This window comes from Phocoena sinus, chromosome 1, assembly GCF_008692025.1.
Source record: "Phocoena sinus isolate mPhoSin1 chromosome 1, mPhoSin1.pri, whole genome shotgun sequence".
Lineage (NCBI taxonomy): Eukaryota > Metazoa > Chordata > Mammalia > Artiodactyla > Phocoenidae > Phocoena > Phocoena sinus.
Window position 1 is genome coordinate 139220993 of NC_045763.1, and position 19430 is coordinate 139240422.

The 19430-nt window shown below is 42.8% G+C and overlaps 1 protein-coding gene across 1 annotated transcript in view; it reads right to left on the bottom strand.

Moving 5' to 3' along the window:
- Positions 1-19430, bottom strand: part of NMNAT2 (nicotinamide nucleotide adenylyltransferase 2) — a 199385-nt gene that overhangs the window by 139585 nt on the left and 40370 nt on the right. The window contains exon 3 of the mRNA XM_032632226.1: positions 18386-18531. Coding sequence (XP_032488117.1) covers positions 18386-18470 — 85 coding nt within the window. The 5' untranslated portion in view covers positions 18471-18531. The remainder of the gene's footprint in view (positions 1-18385; positions 18532-19430) is intronic.

The window sequence follows — 19430 nt, forward strand, 5'->3', positions numbered from 1 at the left end:
GCGGCTTTTACTTGCTGAGTGGGATAGGCCAGCCAAGGGACTTAGAGCCATGGGAAAGGTGATGGAGGGGATGGAGGGGGAGCTGGGCCAAGGAAGTGAGGGCAGGGGGACCGAGGGCATTTTGTGGGAAGGACATGGGGAGGTGGGGAGAAATTGCTGGAAGAAGAGATATGAACCTGCTGCCATACGGGGAAGAACCAAATTTCTTCTCCCTAAAGTTGCGTGAAATATTTTGGAAATTGTTGGTGATTTACATTGTAACCCCTGCTATCTCTTGGTAAAATGTTTGGTAAAATCTATATCACTTAGTACCTAGAGACTGGATCTGTGCTTTTTCAGCGTGTGCAATAATGCACTGGGGACCAAGGTGAGAGCCAAGTGGTCAAAAAAGGTGGTATTACAATATATTCACATTATGTTATTTAATCAACAGCCCCAAAAGGTAGGTATTACTATACTCATTTTACAGTGTGTTGGGGGGAGGAAGGTTACTGAATAATTATCTGTAGATGTTCTTGCCAACTACAATGTAAAAGAAGGGAGAGAATTTATACTTATATCTGTCCACTCTGACCCTGTGCCTGTAAGTAAGCAAAATGGTGAGCAGGGCTATTTCACTCTGTTCACCGTCACTGCCCAGGCCCTTCTTGATTTGCTCCCAATCTTCTCCTGTTTCCCTCCAGTGCTTCCTGGTTCTGGGCCAGGTCCTTCTCTTTGCTCCTCACTCTGTCCTCTGGACTGTCCACAGGTCTCCGTGGTGGTCTGCAGAGTCCTCTAGCCCAACCACACTTGGTTGCCTTGGGCAGGATCCCCAGAGCAGTGCCAGCCTCTCTGCCCACAAACCCTGGCTCTGGCCCACATAGTAGATGCAAGCGCTAGAGGAGGCCTAGCCTCTGTTTCTGCATTGTCACATGCCCAAATGTAGTGCTGAGGGTCCCTTTTCACACAAACAAGCAAGGCAGTGTTTTGCAGTAGTTAAACCAGTGATCTCCAGAGTCAGAGCATGTGGGTCTACATTTCTGCCCACCATGCACTTGCTGTGTGGCTTGACACAAGTTACCCAACCTCTCTGATTATTAGCTGAATGGGAATGATAATATGATGTTGTAGGGATTAAATGAGGTAAGGCAAGGAGCGCTCTTAAAAACAGTGCCTGGCACAAAGTAAGTGCTCGATAAATGTTAGCTCATGTGTTAGTTTTTTTTTTTTTTTTTTTTTTTGCGGTACGCGGGCCCTCTCACTGTTGTGGCCTCTCCCGTTGCGGAGCACAGGCTCCGGATCGCGCAGGCTCAGCAGCCATGGCTCATGGGCCCAGCCGCTCCGCGGCATGTGGGATCTTCCTGGACCGGGGCACAAACCTGCGTCCCCTGCATCGGCAGGCGGACTCTCAACCACTGCGCCACCAGGGAAGCCCCATGTGTTAGTTTTTAATGATTATGTATTGGATGGAGATGAACGGAGTTGGTCAAAACACAGGCCAGAGTGTCTATCAGTGGTTCCATTTCCCACAGAGGCCTTTGGGCAAATGCCCTCTGGAGATAGTTCAAGTCTATGGAAAGGAAAAGGAAAGAAAGCTGAGAGATCACCTAATTTTCAAGCTGGATTTTTTTCTGTTCCCCATGTCTTTAATTTCTAAAGTTCAAACTTTTCCCCACAGCTATAGTCATACAATAAAATGAGATTCCTCATAAACAGTGTCATTTCTTATTCCTCTTCCTTTTCCCAGCCTTTTCAAACGCAATGTATTTCTGCATTTCTTTAAACAAACAAACAAAAATTATGATCACAATAGACTGAAATTAACCAAATTCGCATCTAAAAGACATGTGTATGTGTAAATTACTGAGGGTTGTATTGCTTGGGGAATGGGAGCAAGTGAAGAGGAGCCAGGCCAGAAGAACTACATTAAATGGCCGTGATGGGTGGCCCCACTCAGGAGACTGTCTTTACCAGGTCCCCTTCATTCCTTCTCCATCCACTGTTAGAGCTCAATACAAAACCACAAATGAAACCACGAAAAACCAATCTTTACAAAACAAGTGCAGCTGGGAAGAGCAAATTCCATATGGAGAAGCTATTCAAGCCTCTTGTACAATATTCAGAGCCATAAGATTTACTGGGCAAACGGGATATTGGGCTGTAGACATCCCCCCAAGGGCTTCAACAGGGAGATCTTTATTCACTACATTTAAATGCAAATGATAACACGACTGCATGACAATACACTTTGAAAAGCTGATTTAAAACAACACAAGGGAAGGATTAAGGGACCAATAAGAAGGATTTTATTCTAATTTTCTACAGAGGTTAAGGCAAGCCAAATAGAAGTCAGAATTCAAAAACGGTTGGCAGGAGCCAACCTTGCCCCCAGACAGAATTTGTTTAATTATTTTGCTCTTCTTATGAAGAAATGGAAGAAAAAAAAATTCTTTTTTTTTTTTTTGGCTCATCAAAGATATCTATAGCTACCAAGCAGGACTCCTGAGCAATATGAGATTATCTCACCAAACTAATAATAATGCAAGCAAAAGCCCAGAAACTTGACACATAGCCTGTGCCGTATTGAGGGTGATTGCATATGCTTAGAGATACTGGAAACTGTTCTCAGACCCGTATTCTGATTTATGAGAAACCCTGGTTGTTCAGAGTCCGCAGGTTGGGAACCACTGATGTAGGAAGGAACATCTAACACAGACATTCACGGCTTTGAATGACAAGGAATAAAGAGCCGAATGTTGCATGTCATGGAAGAATGGCCCACTGTGTCCAGTGGGAGTTTCACTCTGGAGGGGCGCCTTGGAAGCCCCATGTGACGCAAGAAAGATGGGAAAGACCATAAATCCCTTGCGGTAAAGGCAATGCTGATGCTTGTGTCACCCACTGTTGACTGGGGTGAAGGTATGATTATATCTACTCAAAGATGGAAATTAGACATTGTCCCCATACCAGCCCTGTCTGCAACTCAAACTGTCGAGCAAACATGAAATGAAAAGGAGAAAGATCCAGTCTGTAAATGGAGGTCATATAGACAGAGAAGCAAATATACACTAGCTGAAAGGATCTCACCTTGAAACAATAGGATGTCTGGGATTTGCTTCAGAAGAATATAGGGCAGGGTAGGGGTAGGAGTACCAGTGAATAAAGACTGGCAATGAATTGATAATTACTGAAGTTGGGTGACAAGTACATTGGGGTTCCTTATACAATTCTGTTTACTTTTGCATATTTGGAAATTTCCATAAGGAAAATTACTTTTTTGTTATTTGTTTTCTTAAGGATTCCATCTGCCCAATTTAAATGTGACACTGACCACCTCTGTTGGGACAAAGTCATCATTGCAGGGAATAAGAGCATTTCTCAAGGGAGCCCTGGGAATAGGGCAGTGCTAATAGCACAATTGTGAAGGGAGAAGCTAGACAAGATAGGAAGAAGGTTCAGAGTTCAGTCTCAAAACCAGGACTTTTAAACATGGACAAGAGTTGATTTGGAGCTCTCAACAGAACCCATTAAAAAAAAAAAAAACTAGCCCCTGAAATGAAATATTAAGAAACTTGATAATTCAACAATTTAGAGACTTCTAGTGTCAGCCCTGTCCCGGAACCTGAAAATTTTCTTTCTTATTCTGAAGGCAGCATGTTACATGTCATACAACCAAGCATGTGCATTGACCTTCAAAGTTCCAGAAGATACCCATCTTGGCAGTATACTAATCAGTTTTGTTTTACCAGCCAGATTTTTAAATAAATTGGACTAAGTTTAGTAGCGTAGTCCATCAAATTGATTGATTATTCAGAACGTCAGGACATTTCAGCATGCAGCTAGCCATAGGTTGCCTTACCTGATTCAATTAGAGAGACACAGTGCCACAAATAAGGGGAACATCCAATAAACTACGTTCCATAATAGGTAAGAAAGCACACATCATGCCACATCAGAATGCTGCGTCACAAACTGGACATAACGTTTAAAGAGGGATGTAGACAATGAAGATATGTTTGAAGAAGATGAGCCAGGATGTTATGAAGACTTAGAAACAGTAATAGATGTCCAGCTGAAGGAACTTGTTAGCCTACAGAGAAGACTGGTGAGGAGGGCTGAGTAGCTGTCTTCAGCTATACGAACGTCTCACAAACAGAGGAAGACAAATTAGACCTGTTCTATGGATCTCAAGGAAACGAACTAGGGCCAACACGTGGAAGTCTCAGGAAGGTCAATGTCAGCCCAATAAAAGAAATAATCTTGAAAAAAGTAAAACTGGGCCAAGTGCTATTCGGCTGCTTTGGAAAATCATGCATTCCCTGGCTCTAGAAGATCTCAAGCCAGAGTTTGGACAAACACTTGCGAAGATGTTTTAAAGCAGATTTCAGGACTGGATGAGGATCTGCGTGATTTTTTAAGTCTCCTCCAAATGGAGATACTGTGATTTCTGAAATGAAAACTTACAATGGACAAACCAAGGTTTTTTGTCCATTTTGTTCGTATGAAGTAGAGTAAATAATACACAAAGCTTCCCTGTGCCAGGTGCCATGTACATAAAACCTTTTTCAAACCATGAATAAATAAAAGTAAAACTTAACTCCTTTGTCATCCCCAAACCTACTTTTGCCTCACTGAGAAACCACTGCTGGATGTACCAGACATCTGACTGAAGCACCCAGTGGATAGTTTCAGGATTCACCTTCATCCTTGACCCACATTTTCTACTCCTGCCAAGCTACAAACTTAATAGCCCCCAAACACGACTTGCCGCTTCCCCTGTGGATGCCTGGAAAGGCTGTACTCTGGGATAGGGTTCCCTTCTCATAACACATGAGCCTTCCTATCTTGAGGTAACAATCCATCTCAGTTTTGAAGTCCCTAAATGTTTGCTATTTGTCCTGTTTTCTGAGTCTGTCATACTTGAATTTCTGTTTCCCTGTGTTTCCTGGTTTCCAAATTCTTGTCTGATTTCTAATCACCTATTTTGCCTAAAGTTTGAGATTCTGAATATTCCTAACAGTTCAATCATTCATTCATTTGCTAAATATTTATAGTAACTGCCACGTGCCTAGAGCACTGTGCTAGGCATTGTAGGAGATACAAAGAGCCCTATGACGTGGGCAAGGGCCTAAATCTGATAGAGAATATGAAACATGGACTGAAATAGCTACAACCCACAGCACAATGTGCTAAGGGCTATACCAGAGGTACAAGCTGAGTGCTGTCAGAGTTCAGAGGCAGGCGAGATCCTGCAGAAAACCGCGATGTGACTGCAAGAGCAGCCTGTAAAAGCCTGATGCAATTGATGTGCTGATTTTTAAAAAATCCTCAAATATAAAATATACAAAATATTAGATTGAAAGAAGGAGGCAGCCGTGAATCAGGTAAAGCACTGGTCCCCAACCTTTTTGGCACCAGGGACCGGTTTTGAGGAAGACAATTTTCCCGCGGACGGTGGGAGGCGGGGCATGGTTCAGGCGGTAAGGCGAGTGATGGGGAGCGGTGGGGAGCGGCAGCTGAAGCTTCACTCGCCAGCTGCTCACCTCCTGCTGTGCGGCCTGGTTCATAACAAGCTGCAGGCTGCGGATACATACCAGTCCGCAGCCGGGGGGTTGGGGACCCCTGAGGTAAAGGATGTTCTGGGAAAGTACATCAAATGTTCAGCAGCAGATAAACGTGCAACATTAGCCAGAGGGGCTAATCAATGTCCAATGTAAACCAAACACCAGAAAATCATCCCAGTTGTGAACAGTCATTTACTCAGTCAGCCAGAAAAATTACAATTATGAAATTGAAACTACATTTGCTGCTTAAATGAGTCTTTTTAGAGATTTAGTTTAGACTGAAAATTGTTCATTAAAGAGTTCCTCTGGGTAATGGACTTCAACTGCACTTTATATTTTTAGAACCCTTTAAATTCACTCCCCATTCCAACCCCTAGAGGTAGGTAATATCAGGGATAGGCAAACTTTTTCTGCAAACCGCCAGAAAGTAGTAAATATTTTAGGCTTTGCAATCCAAACAGTTTCTGTCACAACTACTCTGCTCTACTGTTGTAATTTGAAAATAGCCATGGACAGTTTTCACGTGAAGGAGTGTAGCTGTGTGCCAATAAAACTTTATTTATGAATACTCATATTTTAATTTCAGAAAATTTTCATGTGTTACAAAGTATTTTACTTCTTTTATGTTTTTTCCACCATTTAAAAATGTAAAACCCATTCTTAGCTTGCATGCCACATTTGGCTGGCAGGCTGTAGTTTGCTGATCCCTGGGTTATATCAATCACCCTATTTACAGATGACAAAACAAAGGTTAAAGGAGACTAAGTATATTCTCAAATCAATAGCAATTCAGTTTCTTAAATTCCATATATAATGGAACTAATGAGAGAAATAATGAAGCAATAAGAAAAACTGAGACATTTACCCACTCTTTATCAACATGTTTCACAGGGTGGGAAAATCATGTATTATCTATAAACTTTGACTCCCTGGGGCATAACAAGTAAATAATTTTTAAACTGTGCTTAGCAAGATTGCTTCATGGTAAATGAGGCAATTATGGCTTAAATTTATATGTACAATACTATATTGTCTTTCTTAATTTTAATTTATAATGGGTGACAGTCTCTAAGTTAAAAAAATTTTTGCCTTATTTTGAAGATCTTGTAGTTTTTGTGATGAACCACACACACTGCTAAATATTTATCAGCACATAAATATCTCAAAAGAGATATGAACAGTTATTGATGTAGTTTAATCTCAGTGCTCCATGGAATGAGGATTCCACCTCTCTGTGGGTACCAAGATGAAGGGTTGAAGAAATGTTGAAGAATAAAGCACTGGGAAACCCAACCCCCCACTGGAATGTCACTTATTTGAGGCTTTAAAATGATATAGTAAATTTCAAAGTCAAGGACACCCAGAGCTTTATAGCAAGAGCAGATATACAGTATACTTGTTCAAGACATCCTGAAAGGATTAGAGCAGAAAACAAGTGTCAGAGAAAAGGATCTCCAATGGTCCTCACTCTTCAGACAATTAAGCCTAGGGGAAAGAGAACAGGCACATGATACAAATGCTTAAAAATCAAGGAAGATCACACTAGGGTGAACTGAGTTCACCAAATCTGAAAATACTAACAACAATGAGGTGCCATACTGTTAGGGGAACAACTGACCAAAACCGCCCGCCCTGGCCTGGCATCATAGTAACCACATGCATGAGTTATCTTACAACAGGAGGTCCTGTTAAAGAATGAGGCGGAACTAACAAGCTACCACCAACCAGAAGAACTGGGTAAAGGTTAAAAGAAGAGAGGAGATGCCAGTCCTACCAACCTCCCAGGATCCTTCTTGCTGGAATCCATCTTGGCTGAGCAATGCACATGCCACCAGGAAGGACCCTAAGCCAGAACGATTGGCCAGAGACAACCCAGAAACTAACCCCATTATCATAAAACCTGAGACCGCGAGCCACGTGGCAGAGCAGTTCTCCAGGGTACCCTTACCCTGCTGCTCTCCACCCAGGCACCCCTTCCCAATAGAGTCTCTTGCTTTGTCAGCAGACACACAGACACACACATGTGTCTTTCTGAGTGTTAGACAAGAGCCCACCCTTGGGCCCTCGAAGGGGTCCCCCTTCCTGTAACAATCCCACTGAAGTGCAGAAGGGCTACATTTAGAACCTAGGTGAGAACAACTTCCTATGAGAGAGGTGGTTGGTTGGTTGTTTATTTGCTTAGGTGGGTTGTACAGCAGTATAATTCCCCACTTATTTATTCCTTTAGTAGAATGGACAAATGGTTCCATTTCAGAAAGTAATAGATAAATAAATAAACAAAATTTTAAAATCATGGGGGAAAAAAGCCCTCCATATCTAGAAAAGTGATACAGAAATAATAACTTTAAAATATTTAGATAAAATCATGGTGTCAGGGGCTTCCCTGGTGGCGCAGTGGTTGAGAGTCCGCCTGCCGATGCAGGGTACACGGTTCGTGCCCTGGTCCGGGAAGATCCCACATGCCACAGAGCGGCTGGGTCCGTGAGCCATGGCCGCTGAGCCTGCGCATCCAGAGCCTGTGCTCCACAACGGGAGAGGCCACAACAGTGAGAGGCCCGCGTAAGCGCCAAAAAAAAAAAAAAAAAAATCATGGTGTCAGAGCCTTAATAAAGGGAACACTGACATTTGGGATGTAGGTCCCACATCTGGAATGCACTCCTCTGCCCATCACTAAAAGGGCTGAGTAAAGTCTAAACTCTTTGGTGCCTACCCTCCACCCCTGCCAAAACCTGTTTTCTGGCTCTCTGGTCTCCTGCCCTTTCCTGTCCCCGCCCGCACTCCAGTCATCTAACAAGCTCCCTGGAGATCCCTTAATGTGCCATGATGTTTGGGGCCTTTACACGTACCCAGCTCTCAGCCCAGAATGCCATTCTCCATCCTGTCCACTGGGCAGCTCCTACCTTCAAGCTCATTCTCACTAATACATGCCCCGATGATCCTCCCACCATGTCTAGAATGATCACTTTTTCTTCTATGTTCTCACTGTACCTCATCCTCCCCTCTTTTTACAGCACTATGACCTGAACTGCTATGTGTAGTTTATCTCCTCTACAGAAGATGATCTCCCTGAGGCATAAGAAGGAATGCCTTTAATTTTCATATCCCTGAGGCTTAGCATGGTGCCAGAGGCACATTCGTAACTCAATAAACATTTGCTGAATGAATGAATGAACGCATACTGAGTCCTTTTAAGACTCTACCCTTCCTACCACAGAATCTAGACTTAAGGTCAGGGTGGTAGGTAATTCTAACATTTCATTCATTCACTCATTCAACAGACATTTATTGAGCACTTACTATGTGCCAGGAACTCTTCTAGGAGCATGAGAAACGTCTGTGAGCCGAGTAAACAAAGATCCCTGCCATTGAAGAGCTCACATTCTAGCTGGGGAGACAGACATTAAACAATAAATATAACAGATAAATAACATGCTTTGTTAAAAGAGGATAAGAAGTAAGGGGAAAAGATATAAGTAGAGCATGACAAGGGGGACTGGGAGTGTGTGAGCTGTGATTTTAAACTATGTGATCAGGGGAGTAGGACCTGCCAAGTAGACAGTGAGAAGGTTGCATTTGGACAAAGACTTAGAGAGTCAATTAGACATGGGGAAATATGGGGGAAGGGCATTTCAGGCAGCGAGAACATTCAGTGCACACTCTAAGGCCAAGACAAGGAGGTCAGTGAAGTTGGCTAAGAATGAGGTTGGAAAGAGGTGTGATGAGGTAGGGGGAGAAGGGGGAAAGGTGGCAGATCATGGAGGCCTTTGTAGGTCATTAAAATGACTTTGACCCTGAATGAAATAGGGAACCATTGGAGGATTTTGAGCAAAGGAGCAACATGATCTGACGTACATCTGACTTACATTTTAAAAGGATCACTCAGCTATTTTGTTGAGAATTTAGTATTGGGCCAAGGGTAGAAGCAGAGAGATCAGTTAAGAAGCTATTGCAATGATGTAAACAAACTGTAACAGTGGCTTACATCAGGGCTGTAGATGGGAAAAAGTGACTGGTCCTAGTTTTATTTTGAAGATAGATCCAAAAACATTTGCTGCCATAGATGGGATGTGCAAAGAGAGAAGGATCAAGCATTAGTCCAAGGTTTTCGACCTAAGCAACTGGAATAAGAGAAAAACTATAAGCATTTAGCCTTATCTAGGGGCTATACTTCACTCACCCTCCTACTGTCTGGTAAGTATTAAGTGAGGTCAATATGTAGCAGCATAGTGACCCACGTGGAGGCGACATGATGCAAGAGAGAGAGCAGAGAAAGAGTGCTGTTTAGCTGCTACTGCTTCCTGGGGTTAGCCTCTGAGTCTTGCTCATTTTCTGCCTCCTCCTCTTACTCCCTTATCCCCCAAATTACAAGAATTTTCCTTGTTGGCTCACTTGTTCAGAACTAAAGAGAATTATGCCATAGATTTAGTGGAAAACAGTTTAATGGTAGTAGATTTTAAAGAAGCTCAAATAAGGTTAACTCCATTATTAAAATGATCATGGGGAAGGTGATGATGCTGGTAGTGTTTATAATATTTGCCTTTGCTGCAGAGTTCATAAACCATAGAGGTATTGTGCAAAAGGAGGAGGAAGCCAAAGCCGGGAGGATGGCCTTAGTCACACCTTGTAAGCCACCAAACATCTTTTTTAGGCTAAAATACTTCTGAGGCTATCTGCCAAACTGTATTTTTTTAAAAAAACAAATGTGTTCCATGCATTTGAATGCTTATGATTGGAAAACCTCTGGCGATGGAAAACTTTGTTCTTTTTAAACTGATGCTGCATTTACATATATTGAGATATGGAACACATCCGTAAATAAAGTTGTGCATTTCTCTATAAAATGCATTCCTATATCCCAGTTCTTAGTTTGTTAGATCAGATCCTTAAGAATTATTTTAAATGCCTTTGTTTAGCCAAAATTTTGTGTGTTGAGTGTTTTTGTTTTTTTTTAAACTGGTGTTTAAAAACTTTTTAATGAGTTCCTTTGTGCCCTTAGGATCTTTCTTGAGCAATTCAGGATGATCTGAAAACTCTTTAGAAATGAACAAGAACTCTACTGGAAAGTGTGTATTTCATAGTATCATTAAATATTGATTAAGCACCCACTACATATACAACACTGTATTGGTGGCTGAGAGGACAATGATATTTAGATTTGAATCTTTTTAAAGAAACACTTTCAAAACAGGGTTTTCATTCTCTTTCCTAGTCATGCATAGACTACTTTCACAACTATTACTTATTAATAGAAAAATAACAGAAAATATAGATTATCTGTCTAGTTTTGCATTTTCCTCTCTTGTCTGAGGATCTCTCTGAAACAGACAGAGATCCAGACCTGAGGGTTTGCCAGTTACGTTTTTAGTTTAGTTTGCCTCTGCATTTTAGGCTGTTCATTTGACTTGGTCTAAAACTGGAAATTTGTGTAGAAGTGTTTCTCTTGAGACTCATAACGTTTTAAAGGAGGTTCCTACTGAGCAGTAATCTGAACTATTTCTTAAAAGTCATATGAATCTCTTAATTTTGATAGTTTTAAGCATAAAGGGTTGGATATGTAGAATAAGATCAAGGAAAACAAAAAGAGAAGAGAATATGAAAATTAATATTTCTTCATTTCAAAATTCATAGTACATCAACCTTCTCGGTTATATCCTGTTCCTTGGTCTGGGATGCATTCTAGATAGGAGAGTTGCCTATCGTAATTAGCATAATTGTGTCCAATTGTGGGGCTCAGTCAATCAATTCAGCAGGAGAAAGTAAATCAAACTACCTGTTCATGTGGACAAAAATATCTAAATTTTCTTTTTCAGCCATTATTCTCACGTCATGAGTAGACACAGCTCTCGCCAGTGAAACTTCCATGAGTGATCCATGAGTTTCCATTAGAGGACATTCAACTTATCAGTGAATTAGAATTCCCAAGCGTCCACTTAAATATATTATTACAGCCATCACCATAGTGATGGGCAAGTTCTGGAATGGTCTTTTGAACTGCATCAACTGTTTTCAATCTCACATCCTCAACATTATAAAAGAGTCAACTTTAGGACCTTGATTTTCTCCCATCTCGTAGTTTATAAAAAAGCTGGCAAATTCTTTATCTTTTTATTTCCATAATGTTAATGAATTCCAATATATTTCTTGCATGAAGAATTTTGAATAATCCAAATAAAACCTACTAGGAGTTTTCATTAGAAGTTTCAGATGTCCCAGGTTACAAAGAGACTTTGAATTTAGGTATTTCCTTCTTTTGCATTAGTACTTGGTTAGAATACATTATTTCCAAAATCTTAGAGTAAGAAGTATGAAGCTTCACTTTCCCCACCAAACCCAAACCTGCTTCTCTTCCAATGTTCTCTATTCATCCACTTTGGATGGAAACCTGCCAGTTACCCTGGACTACTTTGCCATCACCCACCCATCAAATCACCAAATAAGGATCTCTTTTACCTCCTAAATATTTTCAAATACACTCACTCTCCATCCCAAATGCCACCAACCTGAGCAAGGTGACAGTCTTCTCTGACTTGAACTCTGTATTGCTGAAATAGGTGCCCATCTGTTCGCTACATCTCCATCCTTGCCCTTCGCCAGTTTACGTTCAAAATTCAATTAAATCATAATCTTAACGATATGATTATGACATCCCTTTACTTAAAAAAGGCAATATTTTGTCACTGCCATTGGGATAAAATCTAAATTCTTTAATATGACTTACAAGCCTTCATAATTGATCAGATTTCCATCTAACTTCCCAGTCTTATTTCTCAATCCCCTCCTCCTTGAGTCATCCTGAATTTTTTTTTGTTCTAATGTCATGGCTCTCTGTCTCATCACTCCAGCCCTTTATGCATGGTTGATTCCTCCACCTGGAATGACATTCACTTATTTTTTATTTATTCAGCAACTATTATGAAGCAAAGACTCTTTAGGGCTTCCCTGGTGGTGCATTGGTTGAGAATCTGCCTGCTAATGCAGGGGACACGGGTTCGAGCTCTGGTCTGGGAGGATCCCACATGCTGCGGAGCAACTAGGCCCGTGAGCCACAACTACTGAGCCTGTGCTCCGCAACAAGAGAGGCCGCGACAGTGAGAGGCCCGCGCACCGCGATGAAGAGTGGCCCCCGCTCGCCACAACTAGAGAAAGCCCTCACACAGAAACCAAGACCCAACACAGCCAAAATTAAATAAATAAAATACTGAATACATAACTACTTTAAAAAGAAAATTACAGTTGCTACAATGTTTAAATAAATAAAGATTCTTTATTTGCAATTATTATTATAGTATACTATTATGGAGAGCTTACTCCATGCTAGGTACTAGGAAGTAAATCAATGATTAAACCAGGCATGGTTTCTATCTTAATAAATCTTACTGTCTAGCATGGCAAATAGTCATGAAACACAGAATAAGATTAGAGTTATGGTATGGAAAGTATAAGGTGATGTGGGATCAAATGTCAGTAAGGGTAACCATACTTAATTGAGGAGTCATTGGAGGTTCCCTGAGGAAGTACTGTTGAAGCTAAAATCTGAAAGATGAGTAGGAGCTAGTTGTGGTAGCAGAAGAGTGGAGGAGGTGGAGGAGGAGGAGGAGGATGAGGAGGCGGGGGGAGTGGTGGAATAAATGTTCTAGTGGCATAGTTAAATGGAAAATATATGAGTACTAAGAAAAGAAATAGCTTTCCCTTGTTATAAGCATAAGATATTGGGAACAGGTATCTTTATTGAATATATTTTGTTGATGGCCTGTGTCACAAAGGAAAACAATTTATAAAGTTCTCACTACCCATTTTTTAAAAATTTATTCATTTATATATATATATTTGGCCGCACTGGGTGTTTGTTGCTGCATGCGGGCTTTCTCTAGTTGCAGTGAGCGGGGGCTACTCTTGGTTGTGGCTCGCGGGCTTCTCATTGCGGTGGCTTCCCTTGTTGTGGAGCACGGGCTCTAGGCGCGCGGGCTCAGTACCTGTGGCGCACAGGCTTTGTTGCTCCGCAGCATGTGGGATCTTCCCGGACCAGGGCTCGAACCCGTGTCCACCGCATCGGCAGGCAGAGTCTTAACCACTGCACCACCAGGGAAGCCCCATCTCACTACCCTTTGTTGATAACTAAGTTCAGTGGCTCTTTCTTTCATAAATGCTGTTGCAATTAAAGGAGTAAAAAAAAATCTTTGGTGAGAGACAGCCTGGATATCAGGAAACTAGTTCTATTCTGACTTTTGCTTATGACTGTACCAAATGACTTACTCTTACTTGTACCTCTGCTTTGTTGTTTGTAAAAGGGTGGTGATAATATCACCCAGTTTAGGTTACAGGGCAGAATCAAATGAGATAGTGTTGGAAAAGTATAAGTACCACACTACTGAATGAGCTTTTAAAAATATGCATTTCAAGCATACTAAACAGTTTCTCAGTTTTCGACTGTTCTCTACATATTGGTAGAAACACAAATTCATCTTTCTTATAATTTGTAGTTGTAGCAACAGGAGCTGCAATTCCAATTTCACAAGTAAAAAGCCATCTTCAGTACATTTTAAGAGAAACAGAATTAGATTATGTCTCTTTTCAAAAAACCCAATTGTTTTTCAAAAAAACCCAATTGTTCAAACCAAAAATATTTCGAAGTAGAAAAACTGGAAAATCCAGTTACTTTGGAATCATCAAAAAATAGGACACATTTCTGCCATGATCAAGTCCCTCAATTCCTTTATTTTTTATGGAGAAGTTAATCTGATCAGACCTTTCTTACTTTCCTGTTTAAACTTACTATCAGATCTACCAGTGGTATATTTATTGATAAATATTGGCAATACAAATGCAAAGAAAGTTGTACTGAAATATAATCTCTACATGTTTAATAACTACGAACTTACATGTAAAAAAAAAACCTTCTAGCCTCATGTTACCTTTGTATGTAATAAGGCAGACATGAAATAAAACACGGTTGGTTTATGGGTCTGCTTTGCCAAAAACTTTTACTCATTCCTGAAAACATTTTATTTTTTATTTTACTTTTAAATTTTATTTATTTTTTGGCTGCATTGGGTCTTTATTGCTGTACGTGGGCTTCTCATTGTGGTGGCTTCTCTTGTTGCACAGCACGGGCTCTAGGTGTGTGGGTTTCAGTAGTTGCAGCACGTGGGCTCAGTAGTTGCAGCACATGGGCCCTAGAGTGCAGGCCCAGTAGTTGTGGTGCAGGGGCTTAGTTGCTCCTTGGCACGTGGGATCTTCCGGGACCAGGGATCAAACCCATGTCCCCTGCATTGGCTGGCAGATTCTTAACCACTGCGCCACCAGGGAAGTCCTGAAGACATTTTAGTCACAGTTAAGTATATAGCTGTCAAATACCTCTATCACAAATATTAATTTTGGGGGGAGTTCCCTGGTGGTCCAGTGGTAAAGAATCCGCCTTCCAATGCAGGGGACGCGGGTTTGATCCTTGGTCGGGAACTAAGATCCCACATGCCGCAGAGCAACTAAGCCCACAGGCCGGGCCGCAAACTACAGGGCTCTGGAGCCCGCACGTCACAACTAGAGAGAAGCCCACACGCCAAAACAAAGAGCCCACGGGTAGCAACTAAGACCCAACACAGCCAAAAATAAATAAATAAATAAATAAATAAATTTTAATATTAGTTTTTTCTTATATGTTCCCATAGCCACAAATAGGAATAATATCAACTCCCCTTTCAGAATAAAAAGACAAGCTCATTCTAAAATATTTTACAAATAATGAGAACTGGACAAATACTACTTTATAGAGACGAAGCCTGAGTTTTTAGTTCTGAATGACACTTTTTTGTTTTGTTTTGTTTATAGTCTCTTTTTTCTTTGGTAAGCAACTGTATTTCAAAATATAGAAGCTCTATTAAAGGTGTCTAATTTCAAAGTCCTGTTTGCATCTTTATACTTTTTTTCTATTACAAATTGCAGGCATCTTTTAAAAGTTTGATAATTTTATTGCATTAATTATTTCTGTATTGTTGGGGAAAAAATTTTTAAAGCCATTTAAAAGGAGAAAATAGTTCATGGATGCCTGGTTTCTTTAGAGATGGGAAAGAGCTCTTAAGGAAATGCCTATTTAGGAATCTCATTTAGTTGATGGCAACTGAATTCTCATCTCTGTTAGTATATGTTTGAAGGAAATAGAGTTCATGGAATTATTCAGTCAGAAGATTAGTGAGCAGTTCTTTCTGCTTTTGTTACAGTGCAAAGGCCTATTCAAGAGGAATCAGAAATGTGGGGTTCCAGTCTCAATTCTGCCACCCACGCTCCATGTCACTTAAGCCACTTAAGGCACTTAGCCTCTGAACATCAGTTTCTCATTTGTAAAATGGAGATAATGATGCCTTTCTTGTAAGCTTCTTATTAAGAATAAGTGACATACACGATGAAAATGCCTTGTAAATCAGAAGCTGCTCTACAAAAATAAATTACAAAACTTATCACTAGCTCAAAGATTCCCATAAGAGATTCTACAAGAAAAATTGTTTAATATGTATTTTGTGTTCTTGTTCCTGTTTCCTTTTCAATGTATATGTGCTAAATCCTTCATTAGGTTATAAGCTCCTTAAAGCCACAGTGAGCATACCGTATCCTCTTTCCATGTTGCTCTCTGGATTACACATAACTCATGGACACTCAAAAGTCTTTGTTGATATTCTCTCCTCTTCTTCAGTTCCAATAACAAGCAAAAGTCACTACTGTCAAAGTCTCCTTTCACCTATTCTATGTCTAAACCTCCCTGCTGTAATCCATACCTATTTCCATATACTCTGTCCTCTAAACTCATGGAGAACTGGCAGGTCAGCATCAACTTAACAAAAGCCTTTATCACCATTACTAAACTCTCTTTAGCTGCAAGACAAAATCTCTGGTTCTCAATCTAAATCTACCCCTCCTGCAATCCAAAACAAGTGGAATTAGGTACATCCTTAGTCCCAGGAAGAAAGGAGGAGTGCCTGCTGGCCCACTAAAGATTACTAGAGCCAAGGAGTTCCAGAGGGGTGTCCCTCCCTGTCTGGGCAACTGAGAGGAATAAAGTACAGCCACATAAAATGGCTAGAGGAAATACAGAGAGAGAAGAAAAGAAGGACAGGGGTGAAGACACCAGAATCAAAAGAAAGTGAAAGGAGAGTGTTTTCAGGGCACTGATATTCCCTTAGAAGGCTGATGAGATGCTCTAGTCTACTTTGATGCTAGAACAAAAGTCTTTATTTAATAGGTAAGTTGGCACCAGCTCCTGATACCACACTTTTAAAAGTGAAAGTATGGTGAGGAAGGGATGGCTACCTCAGTCACCCTCCTTGGATCCTATAAATGTGCCTATGTGATCTGCACTCTGCTCAAAGTATATTCTTTCCATGAGGTTTTTAATAAGGGTGCCCAGTTCAACTCACCTTTTAGGTTTAAGAGAGGAATATTTTTATTCTAAGCCACCTCTCCCAGTCTTTACCGATATGATGTGGCTTTCACTAAACAGCCCTAGGAGGGCCCACGCAATCCTCAGGCTCCGGGTAAACACGTGTGCCTGCAGCCGGCTCCAGCTCGCCCTGCGTTTCAGCACCGCTGTCTCTGGATAGCGCCTCACTGGCCGGCCGGCGCAAGGCCTCCCACCCTTCACTCATCCTTCCCTAGTCCACTCGCTTTCCTCTTCTCGCTTCTCTCATTGCCAGAAGAAAAGCATCCCGACTTCTAACTTCTCCTCAATTCCTGCTTCAAAAGTGACCTCCGCGTGCCTCCCTCAGGGTCTAAACACGCAAGCCCCCGCGCCTTTGGGTCCTCCTGGAGCAGCAGCGAAGCCCCGCCGTTTACCCACCGGTGGCCCGAGATCTCTGTCAGGCAACGATCACCTTTCCCTTACCACTTCTCAATCCCAACCAGCAGCCAGGAGCCCCCGCTCGCTCGGCCTCTCTCTTCGCCACAAAGCCTCCTTGAAAAAAAACGCGCGATGATGCGCCCTCGCCTCGCCCAGCCCCCACACACACACACACACACACACACACACACACACACACACACACACACACACACAGAGTCATACATACACTCGCACGCCTCAAACCTTGTGGGAGCCATCGCCAACCGGGGCAGAGCCTCAGCCACCTTGGGCCCCATCCTTTAACACCGGCTCGCAAAGGGCAGCCCGCAGCAACCGCCCCGCCCTCTCCCCTTCCTAGGCGGTGGGTCCCGGCAGCCAAGCCCAGGCCCCCGCCCCCTGCTCCCCACCTCCACATTCACTAAGCCATCCACCTCGCGCGCGCAATCCACTGTCCACAACCCTCAAACATTTGCCCCGGGCCGCCCCGAACCAGCAGCCAAACCATAAACGAATCTCCTTGAAGCCCAGCCCTGTTCCTGGTGTGTTGTGTGTGTTTGTGTCTCTGAAGCATATACACCATTAACTCCTTCGAGCTTTCGGCCCAACCTAAACAAACAGCACGTTATCTCTAACCCCCTTCTCCCTTCTCCGCGCCCCAACCTCTGCCCCCATCCCAATCCTCACCGGCCAAGTAGCCAAACCGCCGCACCACCGCACCCCAGTTCTCAAACCTCGACCTCCCACCAATCCGAACCAACACTCCCCTCCGGCCCCTCCCCTCCCCCACCCCTTGGCCCCCAGCGAGGGTCTGGCCCGAGCGAGTGACGCCTCGGAAGCACAGTCTGCGTCCCCTCCCAGGAGCCCAGAATAGAGGGGCTGACCTCCCACCAGCTGGATCAGCCAGCACACCTCTCCAGATGGGTACTCGCCTTACCGTCAGGCGCCCTGGGAAACACAGGTGCCGGGGAAAGGAGAGAGGCGGAAGCAGTCTCCGGGGGTGGGCGGGAGGACTCACCGAACATCTGAATGTGCCCTTTGGTGATGGGATTGAAGCTGCCGCAGGCGAGCAAGATAACGTGGGTCTTGGTGGTCTCGGTCATGGTGCGGGTGGGTCCCTCGCGCTGGTCCAGGGGTCGCCTCTCTTTTTGTGTCTCGATACGTCTGCAGAGGGAGAAAGGAAGGCGAGGCTCCGGCGGTGGATGCTGGGGACTCCAAGGAGCCGCTCCAGACGCAAACCGCGTCACTCCCCGCCTCCCCTTAACGCTTGCAGCGCCGGCAGGATCCGAGGCTGCTTTTGTATCGCTAAGCTCCGTCCTCTTTTCCTTCTAGCTTATTTCACGCCTCTCGCCCTGGTCTCCCTCTCCTCCCTTTCTCTCACCCCCACCCCACCCCATCACGCTCTCTTCCTTAGTGTTTACCTATAAGTCAAGTTGTGGTACCCAAGCCCAGAACCGTGAACACTGACAGGCAACCATCAGCATGGTGTGAGCTCTTTCTCTTACCTCCTTCTGAATTAGTTTTCCTCCCTCAACCTAACATTTTTCTGTCCACACCTACTTTCTCGAACATTTCCAACTCTAAAAGTGTTCGATTTTAAGAACTGTTTTCTTTCTCTCCTCAAAATTTTAAGTGGGGAAATGACAATTGGTCACTTCAGGAGTATTCATTTCTGCCCGTCTTTCCCCCCCTTATCTCATGGTTTTGAACTACTAAACTGAGTCCAGACGTTGACCTAGTGGTTGCCAAGAAATAGGGGTAACCTGAATCCTTCCCCTGGCATACTGCTCCTTTTGTGGGTTGAAGCAATGAGAACATGGATGTGACAGAGTTATTAAAGCTGTGTTAGAAAATTATTGTGATCTTACATAAGCTATCAAAATTGAGACAAAGATTTACCCATTCAACAAGTGTTCCTTGAGTGCCCACTATGTGTTAGGCTCTGTTATAAACACTGCTGATAAAGCAAAGTCCCTGTCTTCATCAAGTTTACATTCTACTGGAAGGAGATAGACAATAAACAAACATAGCAGGGCTTCCCTGGTGGCGCAGTGGTTGAGAGT